At 40.6% G+C, this 22570-nt stretch overlaps 1 protein-coding gene across 1 annotated transcript in view; it reads right to left on the bottom strand.

Moving 5' to 3' along the window:
- Positions 1 to 22153, bottom strand: part of LOC143038672 (UPAR/Ly6 domain-containing protein crok) — a 30334-nt gene extending 8181 nt beyond the window's left edge. The window contains exons 1-2 of the mRNA XM_076208207.1: positions 22028 to 22153; positions 9127 to 9309 (exon numbers count right to left, since the gene is read on the bottom strand). Of these exons, the coding sequence (XP_076064322.1) occupies positions 9127 to 9309; positions 22028 to 22076 (232 nt within the window). The 5' untranslated portion in view covers positions 22077 to 22153. The remainder of the gene's footprint in view (positions 1 to 9126; positions 9310 to 22027) is intronic.
- Positions 22154 to 22570: the final 417 nt, after the last annotated feature.

Below are 22570 nucleotides of genomic sequence, written 5' to 3'. Positions count from 1 at the left end.
GAGATTTTGGCCCGGAGTGAAGAGGTTAACCACTTCAGTACGGGACTTAAATCTCGCGGGCAGCAGCCAATGCCAGCCGTATGACGTCACGTAATAATATTCTTATCATAAAATATAGTCGCCGCTTATATCGATCGTTCTCTCTTTCACCCGCGAATTTTGAAAACCACAGAGAATGGGATTCAGGGCGCATTTGGGAGAATGTAAAAACACAGGGGCGACTACAATAAATATAATCAAGACGCCGATATGGCAGCGTCGCGAATCCACTTGCTCCTCATGACGCCTACGTGTGCGGCACCGTATGGAAGGGGTTAACACCCCCCTTTATCTGTCAGCTGTGTATACAAATGTCACACCCAGAAACTCAACATGTCAGATCACAGCAGGTGTTTCCGTACCCTGCCCTCAGGTCAAAGGGACACCGTGAAGGCAGCGTATGTGGGTACATTACCAGTTTATATTTTTGGTTATATTTCTTTTCTTATCATTTTACTTTTCTCTTTGAAATGTGATCAGATTAATTTATTACAACTTGTAACACAGATTACCATTTGTCAGTATGCTGCAACATACTCCAATTTTTGTATTGTATTTAAGTTTAAATATATCATACCAGTTTCCATCACCAGCAGGCTGGTCATGCGTATTTGCACATTTGAGTTCTAGTTATTCTAGTGCTTTCATTGTTATTTTGTGTAAATAAAATTTTAAAACAAAACTTTTTTTTTTTCGTTCCTGGAAAAATTAAAGCAACTACATTAGCTATACTTTAAATATTTCAAACCTCAAAAAAGTAACAGTGGCGACCTTGCCAGGATGATCACTTGAGATGGTTAAACTCGATTTTGAATAGTAATACAAGGTGGTAATTATATTGAACGGGGCCGAAATGGCAGAACAAGATTTGGAGTTACATCATCTAAAGCTCCAGCTTACAGAGGCAGAGATATGGTTAGCAGTTAAATGCAAGTGGAAGTAGGTCTCCCCAACTGTCTTTTGTTCTAGATAAGGTAGACAAGTATGTGTTAGCCCGAAAGGATGCACATTTGCCTCGCCCAGGCAATGGGTTTGTCAGCCAACCCCAGTTGAAGGGGATGCCAGTGCCCAAGAGACAGGCCAGTCCTCCTTCACCAGGCAAAGGCAATTCTAAACTTGCTTCTGTAGTTAACCCCTTCCATACGGTGCCGCATACGTAGGCGGCATGAGGAGCAAGTGGATACGCGAGGCTGCCATATCGGCGTCTTGATTATATTTATTGTAGTTGCCCCTGCGTAATGGCATACTCTCTAAACTGTCTTTAATCACATTTTCTATGGTTATCAAAATTCACGGGTGAAAGAGAGAACGATCGATATAAGCGGTGACTATATTTTATGATGCAAGTATTATTACGACACGTCGTACGGCTGGCAGCGGCTGCTGCCCGCGAGATTTAAGGCCCGTACTGAAGAGGTTAAAGGTAATTTACAGTGCTCATACTGTAAAAGGAATGGTTGGTCATGAAGTAGATTTGTGTTGGTGAAAGATGCAGCCAGGGAAATCTAAGCCTGTAGCTAAACACCCACATCCCAAGTCGCCGGCCCCCAGGAGAACACTGACAAGAGCCTGATGATGTAGTTGACATTACCTCCCTGTTTACTCAGAGCAATAATGGTTTTGTTAGTTCTTCCCCAGAAGTCTATTTCAGGTTGACATGTTAGTTGCAGCCCAGAGAAAGGACGAGGAGTTGGACCCCCCCTTTTGGAGGAAGTGGACGAGGAGGAAGACGAGGAGAGGCTGACACCCGCCTTTCATCTCTGCAGTGATGTGCTGTGCCAATGGGGGTTGCCGTCTACCTTTTCCAAGGACGATGTGCCCTGGGTAGCTATAGAACAGCTGGTCGTCCCTTCTACTCGCCACATGGGCCACCCAGGTGTCTGTAAGGAGGTGGAGGCCAAACCGCGGATGGTCATCCCCACTGCTTGCCAAATGGATGAGAAAGAGGAGAGACTGACACCCGCCTTTCATCTATGCGGTGGTGTGTTGTCCACCTTTTTCAAGGACAATGTGCTTTAGGCAGCTGTGGAACAGCTGGTTGTCCCCTCTACTTGCCACAAGGGCTACCTAGGTGTCCATAAGACCTTCAAGAGGCAAAGGTGGGCCCTCTTTTTGCCAGGTAATCAGAAGGACGAGGATCAAGTAGCTGGGGCTCCCAACCAATGGGAGAAACTGAAACCATTTACTGCAATACAGCTGGACATTGTGGGACCTCCCGACAGGACCCTTCGAACTAAGGCCTCAAATAACAGCTGAAGAGGTATTATCAAAAGCTGGCAAATAGTGAAAATTACATATAATTATATATATATATATATATATATAAAGAAAAAAAAGTGATGAAAAAAGAGAATGAAAAAACACTTGGAGAGAGAGAAAAAAAAAAGTGAAAGAAAAGACACTTGGAGAGGGAAAAAAAAAAAAAAAAAATGGAGACTAAGAAGAATTTTTTTTTTTTTGAGAGAGAGAGAGTACTGAACCTGAGGCTGAGAAAATGGTACATATACCAAAGGCTTTCTTCTCCCTTACAAGGGAGGTAGCCAAAAATCAAAGGGAGATTGGTGAGGAACAGTGTCAGGATTAGAAATGGAGAGAGTGAGTGGTTCGAGGTAAAGGTGGGACTTCGTCAAGGATGTGTTATGTCACCCTGGCTGTTCAACTTGTACATGGATGGGGTAGTGCGAGAGGTAAATGCAAGGGTAGTGGGTCAGGGATTGGAGATGGTTAAAGAAAATGGAGAAAAGTGGGAGGTGAGGCAGCTGTTGTTTGCGGATGACACTGCGCTTGTGGCAGGATCGGAGGAGGGATTGAGGAAGTTGGTGACAGAGTTTGGGAGTGTGTGTGATAGAAGAAAGCCGAAGATAAATGTGGATAAAAGTAAGGTGATGAGATGTACAAGGGGTGAAAGTGGCAGTAAACTGGAAGTGAGCATTAAGGGAGAGCGACTGGAGGAAGTGGATAGTTTCAGATACTTGAGTCCAAATGTGGCAGGAAAAGGTGGAGTGAAGGTGGAGGTAGAATGTAGATTGAGAGAAGCGAGTAAATGCCTTGCTGGATTAAAAAGTGTATTGAGGAATAGACATTTGGGAATGGATGGTAAGCGGAGACTGTATGAAGGAGTGATTGTGCCAACAGCACTGTATGGAGCAGAAACATGGAACATAAGAGAGGAAGAAAGAAGGAGCTTGAATGTGTTTGAGATGAGGTGTCTGAGAAGTATGATGGGGGTTACTAGGCTAGATAGGGTGAGAAATGAGGAGGTGAGGAGGAGAACAGGGGTGGAAAGGGAGTTGGGAGATAGAGTTGATGAAAGAGTATTACTAAGTATTTCAGCGGCTTTGACCCATCGTTTTTCGCTCATATTTCCGAAATAATCATTCACATCAGCATGGTATATTAGCACAGCCTAATTCACACCCGGCCATAATTTTTGACGTTATAGTGTATTCACAAGTGTATTTAATTACGGTGTTTACTCTTGATATTGTGTGTCGTAGCCGACACCCGTGAAGTAAATCGAACAAGTGAAGTTGGGATACACGAGGTAGTTTGTGATGACGTCACGACTTCACCTGTTCGATTTACTTCACGGGTGTCGGCTACGACACACTTAATATCAAGAGTAAACGCCGTAATTAAATACACTTGTAAATGCACTCTAACGTCAAAAATTATGGCCGGATGTGAATTAGGCTGTGCTAATATATCATACTGATGTGAATGGTTATTTCGGAAATATGAGCGAAAAACGATGGGTCAAAGCTGCTGAAATACTTAATAGGATGGTTTGGACACATGGAAAGAATAAGTGAAGAAAGACTAGTAAAAGTGGTATGGAAGGCAGATGTGGAGAGAGTGAACATGAGGGGACGTCCTAGGATGAGGTGGATGGATGGGGTGAAGGGGGTTTGGGGAAGAGGGGAATGTCTGCTGAGGAAGGACGGGAGAGGACAGAAGACAGGGGTGAATGGAGAATGGTTGTTTATAGATGATGTTGCGATGCATGAGGTGGAATGGGTGGGGGGGATGGGGGATGAGGTAGTAGTATGTGTGAACAAAATTTGACACAACCCGAAGGGATTTCTCCCCGTCTTCTCCTTTTATGCATGGGGGGACGGAGAGGGGGGGGTCGCCGATTTAATGAAGCGGCCTTGCTATGGATGTGCTGTGTCTTGCGACACTGCTTCTGACCCAGGGCAGTGGACAAGGTGCAGGGATGACCTGTCATCCAGGAGGTGCTAAGATAAAAGGGAGGGTGGAGGGGTGTGGAGTGTATTCAGGGATGGAATGGGTGGGAATGATTTTATGCCTTTTCCTTTTTGGCTGCCTCCCTTGTAAGGGGGAAAAAGCCTTGGTATATGTATGTAGTAGAACATGTGTAAGGATAAGAAATGGAGAGAGTGAGACTTCGTCAGGGATACGTTATGTTGCCCTGGCTGTTCAACTTGTACATGGATGGGGTGGTGCAAGAGGTAAATGCAAGGGTGGTGGGTCAGGGATTGGAGATGGTTAAAGGAAATGGAGAAAAGTGGGAGGTGAGAGAGGTGGTGTTTACGGACGACACTGCGCTTGTGGCAGGATCGGAGGAGGAATTGAGGAAGTTGGTGACAGAGTATGGGAAAGTGTGTGAAAGAAGAAAGCTGAAGATAAATGTGGGTAAAAGTAAGGTGATGATATGTACAAGGGGTGAAAGTGGCAGCAGACTGGAAGTGAGCATTAAGGGAGAGCGACTGGAGGAAGTGGATAGTTTTAGATACTTGGGTGCAAATGTGGCAGGAAAAGGTGGAGTGCAGGTGGAGGTAGAATGTAGATTGAGAGAAGCGAGTAAATGCCTTGGTGGATTAAAAAGTGTATTGAGGAATAGACATTTGGGAATGGATGGTAAGAGGAGACTGTATGAAGGAGCAGTTGTGCCAACAGCACTGTATGGAGCAGAAACATGGAACATAAGAGAGGAAGAGAGAAGGAGTTTGAATGTGTTTGAGATGAGGTGTCTGAGAAGTATGATGGGGGTTACTAGACTAGATAGAGTGAGAAATGAGGTGGTGAGGAGGAGAACAGGGGTGGAAAGGGAGTTGGGAGATAGGGTTGATGAAATAGTATTAGGATGGTTTGGACACATGGAAAGAATGAATGAAGACTGGTAAAAGAGGTATGGAAGGCAGATGTGGAGGGAGTGAACATGAGGGGACATCCTAGGATGAGGTGGATGGATGAGGTGAAGGGGGTTTTGGGGAAGAGGGGAATGTCTGTTGAGGAAGGACGGGAGAGGACAGAAGACAGGGGTGAATGGAGAATGGTTGTATATGGATGATGTGATGCATGAGGTGGAATGGGTGGGGGGATGGGGGTGAGGTAGTATATGTGAGCAAAATTTGATGCAGCCCGAAGGGATTTCTCCCTGTCTTCTCCTTTTATGCATGGGGAGATGGAGAGGGGGGTCCCCGATTTAATGAAGTGCCCTTGCTGTGGATGTGTTGTGACTTGTGACACTGCCTCTGACCCAGGGCAGTGGATATGGTGCAGGGATGAGCAGTCATCCAGGAGGTGCTAAGATGGGAGGGAGGGAGGGTGGAGGGGAGTGGAGTGTATTTAGGGATGGAATGGGTGGGAATGATTTTATGCCTTTTTCTTTTTGGCTACCTCCCTTGTAAGGGGGAAAAAGCCTTGGTATATGTATATACTTATAAGGAGTGTGCACTGCATAACTCTACAGACTAAACAAAGGCTTTATAAAGTGTAAATTTAACCACTTCATACGGTGACGCCTACGTAGGCGTCATGAGGAGCAAGTGGGTATGCGATGATGCTGACGTTGGCATCTTGATTATATTTATTGTAGCCGTACCTACGTAACCTCCATTCTCTCTAAACTGGCTTCATCATATTTTCTATGGTTATCAAAGTTCATGGGTGAAAGAGAACGAACGATTGAGCACTGACTTTATTTTTTATAATGCGATTATTATGGCGCAACATCACACGTCGGGCAGCTAATGCTGCCAGACGTGCGATGTGCCCCGGAGTGAAGAGGTTAACTGGAGTCAGTATATTTTTATCGACTCTGACTCCAGCGACACCGTAATTGCTTCCAACTCTGACTCCACAGCCCTGCTAGATATGACCATCGAATACACTAACACAATGGGTTAAGGAGAATACTAGATATAGAAACAATGAGGAACCATCAAAACTAGACCTAGTATTAACCTCTGAACCAGATATTGTGAACAGAATGGAGTATAAAACACCTATTGGAAAAAGCGAACATATACTAATAGAGTTTGAATTAAAAGAACAGAACAACATAGATAGAAATGCCGAATGAACATAGAGAAGGAAGATTTATGTACAACAAAACGAACTTTGTAGAACTAAGGAAATTTTTCCTAAATGCAAATTGGGATAAGTTCTCTAAAGAGGAAACAAATATGGATGACAAATGGAACATATTTAAAGAGAATTATAAAGAGGGAGTTAACAAATATGTACCAAAAAAAGAAACAAAAATACACACATATACATACATATACCAAGGCTTTTCCCCCCTTTCAAGGGAGGTAGCCAAAAAGGGAAAGGCATAAAAACACTCCCACCCATTTCATCCCTAAATACATTCCACACCCCTCCCACCCTCCCTCTCATCTGAGCACCTCCTGGATGACGGGTCATCCCTGCACCTTGCCCACCGCCCTGGTTTAACAAAAGATGTAGCGAGGCTAAAACCAGGAGAGATAAAGTTTGGAAAAGATGGAAAAAAAGACAGGAAAACATATAAAAAACTTAGAAATGAATATGTAAACATACGCAGGAAAGGAAAAAGAGAATATGAAAGGGATATCATAGACAAATGTAAGGATCAACCAAAACTCTTTTACAGATATGTAAACGACAAGCTCAGGATAAGCACGATATAGTAAAATTGTGTGAAGGAGATAAAGAGTACATAGACGACACAAAGATGGTAGAAGTTATGATCAGACATTTCAGGTCTGTTTTTACAATTGAGAGCTCACAACCCCAGGAGGACGAACAACTAGAAAGTTCACCCATCATGAAGGAAATAAAAATAACAGGGAAATAAGAGACCAAATAAAAAGCCTAGATGTCAGAAAGTTGCACGGACAAGAAGAAATTGCAAATTGGATACTGAAAGTGTGTATAGACGAACTGACAGGTAAACTACACAAGATAATAGACTTCTCTTTAAAAAGAGGGAAAGGTACTGCAAGATTGGAAAGATACAAACATAGTACCAATATACAAAGGAGGAAACAAGGAAGATCCTGCAAACTTTAGACCGGTGTCCCTCTCAAGCACAGTAGCAAAAATATTCAAAAAGATTATCAGGAACAGATGGACCAAACACTTGGAAGAAAATAAAATAATAAACCCCAAACAATTTGGTTTTAGAAGTGGAAGATCATGCACCACAAATCTAATCTGCTTTTACTCGAGACTTATTGATATAGTACAAGAAAGAGATGGATGGACTGCGCCTTCCTGGACCTGCAAAAAGCTTTTGACATGGTACCTCACAAAAAATTAATAAGTAAAGTTGAAAAAATAGGAGGAATTCAAGGTAAACTATTGGAATGGGTGAAGGACTTCTTACGGTGCCGCATACGTAGGCGGCATGAGGAGCAAGTGGATACACGAGGCTGCCATATCGGCGTCTTGATTATATTTATTGTAGTTGCCCCTGCGTAATGACATACTCTCTAAACTGTCTTCATCACATTTTCTATGGTTATCAAAATTCACGGGTGAAAGAGAGAACGATCGATATAAGTGGTGACTATATTTTATGATGCGAGTATTATTACGACACATCGTACATCTGGCAGCTAATGCTGCCCACGAGATTTTGGCCCGTACTGAAGAGGTTAAGAGACAAAAGTTCGAAATGGGAAGATGTAAAAAGTGGCATCCCACAAGGCTCTGTTTTGGCTCCTTTAATGTTTCCCATTTACATAAATGATATGGACAAAGGAGTAAATTGTTACATTAATCTTTTTGCCAACAATGTCAAATCACTCAAGAGAGTGAAGACAGAAGAAGATTGCAGATTGCTACAAGATGACCTGGATAAAGTATGGGAATGGAGCCAGAAATACGAGATGAACTTCAATATCAAGAGAAATGCATAATGGAATTTGGAAGAGGCAAAAACAGTTTCGGGAAAATATACGATTGGAAACAAAGAAGTAAAGAAAGTAAACTCAGAGAGGGACCTAGGAGTAATCATCTCAAGTGACTTGACACCTGACAAACGTGTAAACTATTCGGACAGACTTACAACTTATTAAGATCAATGAAAGTGGCCTTCGACTACATGGATGAAGAGATGGTTAAGAAAATAATTACTACATTGATAAGACCGAAACTAGGATATGCAATATCAATGTGGGCACCAAGCACAAAGAAAAACACAAAGAAATTAGAAAGAATCCAAAGAGCGGCGACAAAGATGGCACCCACACTATCAAATTTGACATATGAACAAAGATTGGAGACATTACAGCTGTCAACATTGGAGCAGAGAAGGGAAAGAGGCGACCTGTTGACCACCTTCAGAATTATGAAAGGGATGGAAGTTCTCGATAGAGATGACCTATTGAAATGGGACAAGATAGAAACAAGAGGACACGATAAAAAGCTAAAGAAGGACAGTTACAGAAGAGACCTGAAAAAGAACAGTTTCCTGCACAGAGTGAACGATGTCTGGAACAAACTAAACAGTGAATGCCAGAACTATACATAAGTTCAAAAATAAATTGGATGTGGAGAGATACGAAAACGGGTCACAACGAGCATAGCTCCTGTCCCATAAAATACAACTATGTAAATACACAAAAAAAAAAAAATCTAGCTTAATTATTTTGATATACATGTATGTCCTTAAATGAGGGTATATAGATTATCAGATGCAATATCAAAATTTTTGAAATTTAAAACCAAAGTTAAAAATAAAATAATATGAACAAGAACAATCAAAGCCTACTTTTAAATCTTTTGAAGGCTTTAAAATGTAACCAAAATTAAGATTTTCCAGGAAAACAAATACTGAAAAAAAAGTACACTTACAAATGAAAAATCGAGGTGACTGCCTGGTGCGTTTGACACAGAAAGTTCCTGGTGTGAATGACTCGTCATCCATGCAGTTGACAGGTGTGTGCAGTGTTTCATCAAATGCCCCATAAGCACCACATAAATCTTTACCCTTTGGATTTTCATCGGAAGAACACTGGTAGCATTTCACAGCTTGTCCTGAATTAAAAGAATGAAATCAACATGCAGCATAAGCAATGACTTTCATAGTAATCTTACTAGTTTTCATTTTAGAAAAATTTGATTTTGTGTTTATCTTATAATACAATGGGTTATTTAGTGACAGCTTAGGCTGTAATTGAACACCATGTATAGGCTTTTTACCTGATTTATATCTAACAGTAAAATTCTTATCATTTCTACTTCAATTAGAAATGTAACTAATATATCAAATATTTGCATTTCATTATGAGTGAGCATGTAGGTACTCTCCTTTTGTTACAATACCCTGATGAATTCAAGGATATGCAACATAGGAATAAAAGTGTCATCTGTATAGAAATTCATTAGAAATGCAATTCTGGAGATACCTTAGTGCTTTAGCATATACTTGTAAAATTAGCTGTATCCCTAAAATGGGTATGAATAAGACCTTAAGCTGTAATTGAACACCTAATATTGGCTCTTCACCACCTGTTTTAACATATTAATAAAAGGAGATGTGTCTAGAGAGGTGATGATAGCAAATACAGTGTTTAGGAAGAAAGTCATACATAAGTATACATGGGAGAGGAAGATGGTGGAAAGGTGGTAGACAGGGCTTTAATGGACTATATCGTGGTAACCAGAAGAGTAGGAAGAGTTTTGGATGTACATATTCTAAGGGGGGAGAGAGTGTGGGAATATCAGATAATTTTTTGGAGGGTAAGTTCAGAGTGGAGGATAGAGAAAGAGGAAATGGACAGAGGGTAGGGAGGTGCTTAGAGTAAACTGCTTAAATGAGAAAGAAAAGGAGGAGTACAAGAAGCTGAGAGAGGGGAGGGAAGTGATGGAGTAGAACTATGGAGGAGGGATGGTTCAAGGAGGGAGTCACAAGGTGTGCAAAGATGGTGTGTGAAACAAGGATGAGAGGAAATAGAAGGAAGGGTAGGGAGTGGTGAGATGAGGAAGCAAAGAAGGAACAAGAATTCATAGATTGGTTACTAAATAGGACAAGATAATCATATGAGAGGTACAAAGAAAAGAGAAATAAAGTACAAAGGAGGCAAAGAGGAAAGCAGATGTAAAATGAGGCAAAAGACAAATTTTTTAATAACATGCTTTGAAAGGAAATTAAGAGAGGAAGAGGAGGCAAATCATGTAGAAAAGAAAAGGTAAGAGGTGCATATGGAGAGATGATAATGGAAGAGACAGCAGTAAGAGGAAGATGGGCAATCTTAGGGAGTTGCTAAATATGAAGGGGGATAGGGAGGGAAAGGTAGTTGCAGTGGGTAGCACTAAGAAAATGACCGCAATGAATAAGGAAAATGGAGGAGAAATAAGGAAAGATGAGGTGAGAGCAGTTATTAAAATGACAAGAGAAGGTTAGGGACTTGGGTTGGGGGGGGGGTCATGTGGAATGTCTAAAAAATGGAGGTACAGTGTTGATGGACTGGCTGGTGAGGTTTAATGTTTGTCGAAAAGAAGGTAAAGTGTCTGAGGACTGGAGAAGTGCCTGGATAGTTCCATTTTACAAGGGAAAAAAAGGGACACATTTGAGTGTACTAGTTTCAGAGGAATCAGTTTGTTGTGTGTAGTTAGGAAGGCTTATGGGAGGGTTTTGATTGAGAGGATTTGGAGGAACTGAGGGAGTAATTGGTGAGGAAGAGTGTAGGTTTAGGACAGGAAGGGGTTGCATGGATCAGATTTTTGTGGTAAGATGTATGAGAACGCTTTAGGAAAAGGTAAGAATTTTTGGGGAGCCTTTAAGGATTTGGAAAAGTCTTATGACAGGGTAGACAGGAAGGCAATGGGAGGTATTGCAGATTTATGGGATAGGAGGAAAGCTGTTAAGAGCAGTCAAGAGTTTTGTGTTATGTCACCTTGGCTGTTCAATTTATACATGGATAGGGTGGTGCCAGAGGTAAATGCAAAGGTAATGGGCCAGGGATTAGAGACAGATAAAGGAAATATAGAAAATGGGGAGATGAGAATATTGTTGTTTGCTCACAACAGTGCACTTGTAGCAGGATCAGAGGAGGCTAAGGAAGTTAGTGACAGAGTTTGAGAAGGTGTGTGAAAGAAGTTGAAGATAAATGTGGGTAAAAGTAAGGTGACGTGATGTACAAGGGGAATATGGCAGCAACTTGAAAGTGAGTATTAAGGGAGAGAGACTGGAGAAAGTGGATAGCTTTAGATTTTCAGGTGTGAATGTGGCAGGAAAGGGAGGAGTGGAGGTGGAGGTAGAATGTAAATTGAGAGAAGCAAGTAAATACCTTGAGGGATTAAAAAGTGTAATGAGAAATAGACATTTGGAAATGGATGCTGTGATGCATGGGAGTGGGTGGGGGATGGGGGTGAGGGAGTATGTGCAAATGATATTTTGATGCAACCTGAAGGGATTTCTCGTCTTCTCTTTTTCTGCATGAGGGGATTGAGAGGGGGAGGGGGTGTCACCGAATAAATGAAGTGGCCTTACAGTGGATGTGCTGTGTCTTGCTACATTGCTATTGAACCAGGACAGTGGGTGAGATGCATGGATGACCTGTCATCCAAGAAGAGCCAAGATAAGAGGGAGGGAGGAAGAGGTGAATGGGAGTGGAGTATGTGGGAATGGAATAGGTGGAAGTGGATTCTATGCCTTAGTTTTAGGCTACCTCTCTTGCAAGGAGGAAAAATTATTGGTATATGTATTTAATAAAAGGTAGTCTTATTCATAAGACCATCCTGTCAAGAAAGGACCAAAGCACTAATATGTTTCTCACTATTGATGGGGATTTGGTACTGTACTGAAGACATCAGTTGATACCCAAGTGTTACTGATTTTTGCTTGATAAGTATCAGCCGGTTTCAATGTTTATGCATTACACTGTTTTATATTCTGTTTTTTTATGCAGGGTTGGGTCCAAGTAGATTTACTTGGACTTAATTACAGATTTTCATGTACTTGTACTTAGACCCAAACTACTTGATAAATACTAAGTACAGTGAGACCTCTCATTAACGGATGTTAATTAGCTGTGTTTTCGGTGTTTTTGGTGCTGTTGTTTAGTGTGTGCAATCACTATGCCACCCAAAAACCACTCCAAATCAATGGATTATTCACATCAACAGACACCGTTACCCCCCTTTTAGTCCGTTAATGAGAGGTAGTACTGTACATTCAAGTACAAACAAGTACATTATATTTAACCAAAAGTTATGTACTGTATATAGATCCTAGCAAGCTTTGTGATGATAATATTGGGTAAATGCACTCATCTGTTATTCTAAGTACTTGGACTAAAGTACTTAGCCAAATTACTGTACTTGTACTTTTTCTTGAAAAATATCCTGGTAATTGGACTTGCAGTCACCTGTACTTGGACCCAACCTTGGTTATATGCAACTTACTACACCATGCTTATTGGAAATATATTTGCTAAGTCATTGAAAAAAGACTATATGTATATTATCATTATTTTGTTAGATTAAATAAAACTGAAAAAAAAAAAAAAAAAAAATTGTCCACCTGTTATGATGCTTGTCTCTCCTTTACCATATTAGATTGGCTGAAATTAGCCATTTGAAAGGTTATGTAAAAGTAACCCAACATTTTTGTAGATTGGTGTCAGTGGTGTCGCAGGGGGGGATGGTCAGGGCAGCAGAGACAAGCAGAAAGCTGCATAACTGTAACACTTGATGTCAGATGGTAACAAATACATTATGTTTATTGTTGTTTTGCACCCCTGGCTTTTCCAGTGATTTCTCCATGCCATTACATGCGGTACACCTTCTGCCATGCAAGGTTTACCAGCAATATGTTTACATTCAGCTTTACCCATGTCTTGCACCACAAATAATGTGTCACATTTAGAATCAAAATTATGTTCAATACTGTCCTGATTAGTACTGTATAGCAATGAAGACAAATGGGGAGCTGGTGAAAATAATCATGGAGGCATGATACAGCATGGCTAGATGGTAGATATTATCTAAGTGATTAAGCAACAATTGCCAGGTTCTTTCTGAGGGCCTAGGATGACCTGAATGAGGTTTTGTGCCCTTCTTGCCCTCTCTGGTGAAATGTATGATCACTCTATTAACAAAAAGGGGTATTGACAGATTTTCAGACATTTTGCATTGACTCAGTCCACCTTCATGTTGACCCACAATATGACCTCACTGAAATTAAGATAGGTCTACTGCTCCTTTGGTTCGTGGCATGCTTGATTAATTTTGTAATCTGAAACATAAATCTAGGTATATATAACATATTAGGTAAATTTGAATAACATTAAGCATTAAATAAGAGCAGAAATGCATTTTTCTTGGTGCCTATTCAATTCTGTCATGTCAGTGTAAATATATACATATACATACATACATATATAGAGAGGAAGAGAGGAGGAATTTGAATGTGTTTGAGATGAGGTGCCTGAGAAGTATGACAGCTGTTACTAGGCTGGATAGGGTGTGAAATGAGGTGAGGAGGAGAACGGGGATGGAAAAGAGAGTTGGTAGATAGGGTTGATGCAAGAGTATTGGGATGGGTTGAACACATGGAAAGAATAAGTGAAGGAAAATTAGTAAAAGATGTGTGGAAGGCAGAGGTGTGAACATGAGGGGGTGACCAAGGATGAGATGGATGGGGTAAAATAGGTATTGGCATAGAGGAATGTCTGTTGAGGAAGGACAGGAGAAGACAGAAGATAGGGGTGAAAGGAGAATGGTTCTGTATGGATGATGCTGTGATGCATGAAAGGGAGTGGGTGGGGAGGAGGGAGGGAGTATGTGTGAAAAAAATAATTTTACGCAACCTGAAGGGATTTCTCCCCGTCTTCTCTTTTTCTGATTTAATGAAGTGGCCTTGCTGTGGATGTGCTGTGTTTTGTGACACTGCTTCTGACCCAGAGCAGTGGGTGAGATGCAGGGATGACCCGTTATCTAGGAGGAACCAAGATAAGAGGGAGGGAGGGGGGTGAATGGGAGTAAAGTATGTGGGCATGGAATGGGTGGAAGTGGATTTTATGCCTTTGTTATTTTGGCATATCACCAGCACTGCACAATGAGTCAGCTGATTAACATTATTGACAGCCCAGCCAAGCCCACAGTCAAGCAGTTCTGGGCTAATTATAATATCAAGAAGGCCATTGACAATATCAATACAGCATGGAAGGTGACAGAAAAAACAATAAATTGCTGCTGGAAGAAACTGTGGCCCAAATGTGTCAAGCCAGCTGACAACTTCATTGGATTTAGTGATGTGGCACCCATTTGTAAATACATCATCAGGTTCTCGCACATGGATGGCTTCAAGGAGGTGGATGAAGATGATGTGAATGAATTGCTAAAGTCCCCATGATAAGCCACTCTGCAAAGAAGACCTGATGGAGTTGGAACATGAACGAGCCCTCCATGGCAATGATGATGATGCACCCCAGCGAGGCCTTGACATCAAAACACTTCATGAGATATTCTCTGGTCTAAATACAATCATTGAAAAAATAAAGGAAAGGGACCCAAACCCAGCATGAAGTGGAACAGTTGCTGATGATGTGGAACAAGCCTTCAAGGTCTACAGAGATATATTTGTGTCACGTGGGTCACGTGATGAAGCTTGGAGGGCTGTCGGCGCGGACGTTTCGTCCCCCGCTGACCACGTGATTCGGCTCGAGATGAAAGCTTGGAGTTGGTCAGCGAGCGCACCTAAACCGGCCGTGAGGTCATGCGTGGCCTTCAGGGGTACCAACTAAGCCCAAGCACGAGGTCACCGCTGCCGCTACGCGCAGATCGCCACCAACCACTCTCCCTCACCCTCCCGGATGTGCAAAGGAAGGGCATGGAGAACCTGGGAGGCACTTCTTTTCCGACGCTCGTCATCGTAGAAGGACAAGAGAGACCTGTCTGCTTGCCGAGCAGGACACTTCAGCCTCTCTCCCCACTCAGGAAAGTTACAATTTTTATAATTTAATTTTTGTGTAAGCTAAATTTAGCCTGTGTTATTCCGAATAAACACATCTTAGTTGGTGTGACGTGTGTTTCTCTCTCGCCTTCTCAAATTTCCCGAGTATTACCGTTCGAACCAATTTGACAATTTGAGGCCAAGAAAAATAAGAGGCAAGGCAACCCACCATTTCCAGTTTCTTCAAACCTGCTGCTCCTCCAACCCCCCCCACCCTACATCAGCTGACCCAGACTCCTGTCCACCACCCCTCCAGTCTATGGTGCTTTTCCATCCTCCTCTGCTGCCCAGGATTCAACAAGCCCTACCACTTTTGATGACAAGGAGAAGGCTTCCTCAGGATTTTAGTAAGACTAACCATGAAAGATTTGTGCGGTGCAGGATCGGGTAACTAGTGGCATTCTACAGAGCTTCTTTTTCTGCTCTTTCTGGTGGATATAGGCCTACTGGGGAAACCACTGTATAAAAAAAAAAATAAAATAAAATAACACATCTATAACACTAGATCTTTGGATGGCATGGAAAAGTGTTATACATTTCTCAATATAAGCTAGGCCAAGGCTACTCTCTCCATTAAGTCCCTAAACTTAAGTTTGCTATCCGATCGTTTGTTGTTGTTGTCGTTCCCTAGACTGTCTGTCTGAGCCGTCCCATCTCCCCAAGGAATGCCATAGCCGAAACTGGGTTTTCCGGAGGCGTGCATGATTGTGTATAATGCAGTCTTCCATTATGTGTTGTGTGGTATGGGGTGAAGTGTTACATCCTGGGCAGCTGTTCACAATGCAGTCATCCAGCCTCTTCTGGTAGCTTAAAAGCGCTGGGTGGTGGCCGCACCCCAGTCTGGCCAGGTGGACTCTGTCCTTTCATGGGAGAGAGGATTCAGAAGGGTGGATATCAGGGGGTCTGGCATGCAGCAGTGTGTTATCTTTCAGTGTGTTAAGCCCTTCCATACGGTGCCGCATACGTAGGCGGCATGAGGAGCAAGTGGATACGCGAGGCTGCCATATCGGCGTCTTGATTATATTTATTGTAGTTGCCCCTGTGTTTTTACATACTCTCTAAACTGTCTTTAATCACATTTTCTATGGTTATCAAAATTCATAGGTGAAAGAGAGAACGATCGATATAAGCAGTGACTATATTTTATGATGCGAGTATTATTACGACACGTCGTACAGCTGGCAGCGGCTGCTGCCTGCGAGATTTAAGGCCCGTACTGAAGAGGTTAATGGAGCGGTGAGTGATATGATTATGAATATGTTTCCGGAGGCTGGTATTTGGTGGTTGGGGAGGAAATGAAGAGAGTATCTGTGTGTGATACAGGTCTTTGGGTGTTGTTTTAATGTTTCTTGGCGTGTGTGGGTGTTCTGCTATGTAGTGTAGCGGGTGTGATTTGTTTGTGGTGGCTGCGGCAAGTGTTTGTGTGCCTCTCATGTCGAGGTGGTCCTTGACTCTGAGGACTTTTGTTTCATGGTGTGAATGGTCTGTCGTTTGTTATTCAATCTGGTTTTCAGGAACGTAACCCAATTGTATAGTGGGGGAAATTTGTATGATAAATTCATCTATTCTAACCTGAACAGCATTTAGTAATACAATACCTATAATTCTACATGTCATCTGTGTTGTAGTCATCATCAGGGATATTGATGGCTGGTTTTGGTGTCCAATCAGACTGTGGGGTGTACAGGAGTTGCATAGCTTTAAGTAATGCATGAATCCCAACTCCACAGCACCATTTTGAAAATATGTACTATGTGAGGTATTAACAAATACCGAGGGCGCATTCCAGACCCTTTGGTCACAGCTTCATTTGGTAATGTATTTGCTTTAAGGGAGTACACGACACCTGGGGGGGGGGGGGTGAATTTGGTCAAGATATAGCATTTTTCAAAACTGTGTTCAAAATGTTTGTATACCATTTAGAAATAAATCCCGACAAATAATTTTCCAGCGGCGCGCAATTTAAATGTCTTGGGCGGGGGTTTAACCTCTTCACTCCGGGGCACATCGCACGTCTGGCAGCATTAGCTGCCCGACGTGCGATGTTGCATCATAATAATCGCATTATAAAAAATAAAGTCAGTGCTCAATCGTTCGTTCTCTTTCACCCATGTATTTTTATAACCATAGAAAATTGATGAAGCCAGTTTAGAGAGAATGGAAATTACGTAGGTATGACTACAATAAATATAATCAAGATGGCGATGTCGGCATCATCGAGTACCCACTTGCTCCTCATGCCGCCTACGTAGGCGTCACCGTATGGAAGTGGTTAAATGGACAGAGTTAAAGGCGCAACCCACACTAGAGGGGGGCGTGCCACTTAGGACCTTCAGGCGCATCGAATAACGTTGAAATTCGATTGAATTTACGCTCGCCCAATGCTTCAACGGCCAGTGTGAGGGTGGAGAGGAAGGGAGGAAGGTAGAGAGATAGCTCTTGCCAACTTAGAGCTCAGCTGGACGTCAGTTACCTACTAGCTTTGAAAAAAAAAAGTACGCATGTCTCATGAGCTCTCCTGGCAATATATTACCTTAGCTAGTACATATTACTCATTAGTACAGTCATCATGGGTACCAAAAAGAACATCTACAAAAAAAAAAAAAAAAAAAAAAAAAAAGTTAAAGATGGCAAACAGTCAAAGACGTCTAGCCTAGACCTCATCACCTCTCACTCCACCACTGCCCTCACTTCCACCTCTCTCAACATATGTAGCCAGGTTCTACACCATGAAGTACTTTATTCATCTCGAATACAGCAAGAAAATTAGATATTAGTTATGTATGTTGAAGTGATAGGAGAATGTGGAATGGTGAAGACATTTCAGGCAGAATGAAAGTTGTGCTCTGAAAAGAGCAAATGGTGTACTTCACCAGGCGGTAGAAATGAAAGTTATGAAATACATAACAGAGTTGTGGAGGCTGGCTTACTCTGTGGGGATGTTGCAGTACAGAAAATGTGCATGGCAATGAACATGAAAATGATACATCACAAGACGTTTAGTAAACTTTGCCATCATATTATAGAGACCAGCATAAAGAAGTATGAGGAACTCTTGGAAAAAACAAGGGAACATGTACATGCAGCATTAGAAAAGGAAGACCCAACTTTACCGGAAGTAAAAGTTACTATCGATGGTTCGTGGAGTAAGAGAGGATTCACTTCCAAAGGCACCCACTGCTGGTTAAAATAAACCTCTTTCCAATGATTTAGATACCCCGAAGACCCCCAGGAGTGAGGTTTCATATGAAGAAACCGACAAATGTGCAAAAAGGCAAATTATATGATGGTGTCGTCTGTGCATCGCCACTACTGTGATATACAGGTACTCCTCGTTTAACGACCTACTCGGTTAGCGATGACGCGGAGTTACGACGGGCTTTATGACAGACTAATATTCGTTTAACGTAAATCTCCCTAAGGTACGACGTCGTGTACGATAATTAAGTTGGCCGAGGGAAATTTGTATGTTATAATTGAACTTGTACGGTGGATATTAGCTGGTAAATTTTTAGTTTCGACCATGGGCGCAATATAGCAACAGAAAATTAATTATTAATTTTGTAAATTATAATGTATCAAAGTAATATGCAATTTTGTGAGCGGAAAAAAAGGTGCTAAAACAAATTTCGTAAGTAACGAAGTTATGTCGGACGAATAGTACACCATGTTTGTTATGATAGATGCTGATGTTGAAGAAATAAGAGGATGATAAATTCGTCTAACCTAAACTAAACTAACCTGACATGTGTTTGATAAATCATTATCTACAAATTAAATGTCATCCGGCTCGTCCTCGTTGTCGTCGTCGTGAGAGACGTTGGCAGACGACAAGATGGCGTCCCAATCCTATGCTACCGACTTTGTTCATTAGCATATTTTCTTGTAGTATGGTATTTTTTACTTTCATTTCCGCCCACAAAATTGCATATTACATTGATACATTTTAATTTACAAAATTAATAATTAATTTTATATTGCTATATTGCGCCTATGGTCGAAACTAAAAAAATACCCCAGTATTCAATATGGAATGTCAGCATACGCGGATTTGGTCATATACGGTAATTTCAGGATCCTAACCACCGTAAATAAAGCTTTAATGTACTGTATAAAAAGAGGGAAAATACACGAAAATAAAGATACACGTATTGCTGGACATTGTACATACAGTACATGTACGTATATGTATACACTTTCGCTTAACGACCAATTCGGTTAACGACAGCGCGCTGGTCCCAATTGTCGTCGTTAAACGAGGAGTGGTTGTACTTATACTTTAGTTTTTCATTATTTAAAGTACTTATAATTAAAATATGTTGATGATTTTTACTGTACTTATCCATTATATAATAAGAATTAAGCCATGAAAAAATTAGTCAAATTGGTGAAACTATAAGCAAGTTACAGATATATTTATATTTCAAGTCGCCATATCTCCGTTTGATATATTTTTTATTTTTTTTTAATCATAAAAAATCTAAAATACATCAGATTTAGATGAAACTTACAAGAAATATTACATTTAGTAATTTCTAGGGCCTGTCATTAGAATATTTTGAATAACATGAAAGAGTTAGGAGTAATAATGGAAACAAGACAAAAAAAAAAAAAAAGTAATTTTTCACAATTTTTGCCAGACATTAAAATTGAAATGCCTGTATGCAAAAGTATAGAGGAAATTGTTCAATTACTCAATGACTGGCCCTAGGTGTGCCTACTGACTAATCATAGCCAAAATATAAAACAAATTGGTCCACGTATTATGATGCTGTGCACTTTTAAATGTCACTACTGGTATATGTACATACATCATTCTGTTTCACCTAAAATGTAGGCAACATGGATACCTATTTACCTGAGAAGTTTCAGCTCTTTACTCTAAATAGTTTAGAAAATGACACCTGGAGGTCATTTTCTAAACTATTTAGAGTAAAGAGCTGAAACTTCTCAGGTAAATAGGTATCCATGTTGCCTACATTTTAGGTGAAACAGAATGATGTATGTACACATGTACGTATACCAGTAGCGACATTTAAAAGTGCACAGCACCATAATACGTGGACCAATTTGTTTTATATTTTGGCTATGATTAGTCAGTAGGCACACCTAGGGCTGGTCATTGAGTAATTGAACAATTTCCTTTATACTTTTGCATACAGGCATTTCAATTTTAATGTCCGGCAAAAATCGTGAAAAATAACATTTTTTTGGTCTTGTTTCCATTACTACTCCGAACTCTTTCATCCTATTCAAAATATTCGAACGATCGGCCCTAGCAGTTACTAAAAGTAATATTCCCTGTAAGTTTCATCTAAATCTGATGTATTTTAGATTTTTTATGATTAAAAAAATGTAAAAAAAATGTTACCGAAATCTTTACAAATTACCACCCTAAATTCTAATACTTTATGGTAAAGTCTAGCCAAAAATGCGGGCTAAAAAAATAATTTAAAAAATTGTATCTCCCTTATTTTTCAAGCTATTTAAAAAATTTAAAAAGCATTTTGTTTCTAATAAAGTTGTCTTTCATATGCAACAATAATTCAAGGGTTATTATTATTATTATTTTTTTAATTTGTGGGGGTACCTACATCTTGCCTAGGGCCCCCCAAACAGCATCTTGGCTAGGGCCCCCAAAAAAGGGTAAAATTTTACTTTCGACCATTGTTGGAATATAGCAATACAAAATTAAATAGTAATTTTGTAAATTAAAATGTATGAACGTAATATGCAGTTTTGTGTGCGGAAATGAAAATAAAAAAAAGTTGCTAAAACAGATTTCTAAGTAACGAAGTCGTGTACTACGAATGGTACGCCATGTTTGTTATGGTAGATTCCGACGTCGGAGAAATGATAGGACGATAAATTTGTAAACAAAAGTAAACTAACCTAACCGGTAAAATTTTACTTTCGACCATTGGAGGAATATAGCCATACAAAAGCTGAGAGAGTGGTTGAAAAGCCTGCCAACGTCTCTCACGACGACGAGGACCAGCCAGATGATATCTAATTTGCAGGTAATGATTTATTAAACACAGGTTAGGTTAGGTTAGGTTAAGTTAAGTTAGGTTAGGTTAGTTTAGTTTAGACAAATTTATCGTCCTTTCATTTCTCCGACGTCAACATCTACCATAACAAACATGGCGTACCATTCGTCGTACACGACTTCGTTACTTAAGAAATCTGTTTTAGCAACTTTTTTATTTTCATTTCCGCACACAAAATTGCATACTTCGTTCATACATTTTAATTTACAAAATTACTATTTAATTTTGTATTGCTATATTCCTACAATGGTCGAAAGTAAAATTTTACCCAAAAAAGCAACTTGCCTAGGGCCCCCCAAACAGCATCTTGCCTAGGGCCCCCCAAACAGCATCTTGCCTAGGGCCCCCACAAAGCTAGAAATGGCTCTGATAGTTGTCTTGGCTCATTTCCCTTCTTTGTGCAGTCAGTGGCTACAGGAAGACTTTGGCCTTGCCAGGTATACCAGTCATGGGCGTTTCGACGGACACCCTTGATCAATGATTGGGTTATAACTTATATGAAGCTCAGATATGATTATGAATTAAAAATAATTAACAATTTAAATGTAACCAACCACCACGACCATAGGTTCAGCTCTAATTATGAGTTGGAGTCACAGGCCGAGGTATTTGGCCTCTACCCGAATAGTCATTTGTAAGTATTTGCAAGACTGGAAACGAAGTAAAGTTGGAGCTCTTGTGGGTAACTCATATTAATAAACGAACTATTGTAAGTAATTTACGTACATGTGTGAAGTACACTAACCTGTATATATAAATGTTGATAACAATATAAAACCTACGATGCCGTACATGCTTGAAATCAAATTGCGTATTTTGCAATCGTACTTTCGTGTTTTGAAGGCGTACAGGTGTGTCACCTGTGTGTCTGATTCCCTGGAACTCTAAAATAACTTTTTACATTTTTCTTTTGAAAGTCCAGATAACAATTAAAACATATACATAAACTTCTAATTATTTTTTTCTTTCAGGTGTACTTAACACCTTGTCATGTATATTTATTCTAATAAATTTATAAGACTAACGTATACGAACGCATAGGTGTAAATGGAATGTGTATGTCCTTTGTCTTTCATTTATATTTCTAAATATACAACGCCGTTATTTGAGAACTTTTATGGTAGTTTCAAATTATCTATTTTAAAATATTTTGGCATTTGAGGAGTCGTGTGCCTTTTTCTTACATGGACTTCCATGGATGACTTCCTGAAAGAGGCTTTCATGCCTGTGACTCCTGATTAATATTTTCAACTTGTGGCAGCGTGTGGTGGACTATCATTGCTTTGTA

The sequence above is a fragment of the Oratosquilla oratoria genome, chromosome 2 (assembly GCF_046742065.1).
Source record: "Oratosquilla oratoria isolate Oo_2021 chromosome 2, ASM4674206v1, whole genome shotgun sequence".
NCBI lineage: Eukaryota > Metazoa > Arthropoda > Malacostraca > Stomatopoda > Squillidae > Oratosquilla > Oratosquilla oratoria.
This window is presented reverse-complemented; position numbering and strand designations above follow the sequence as displayed.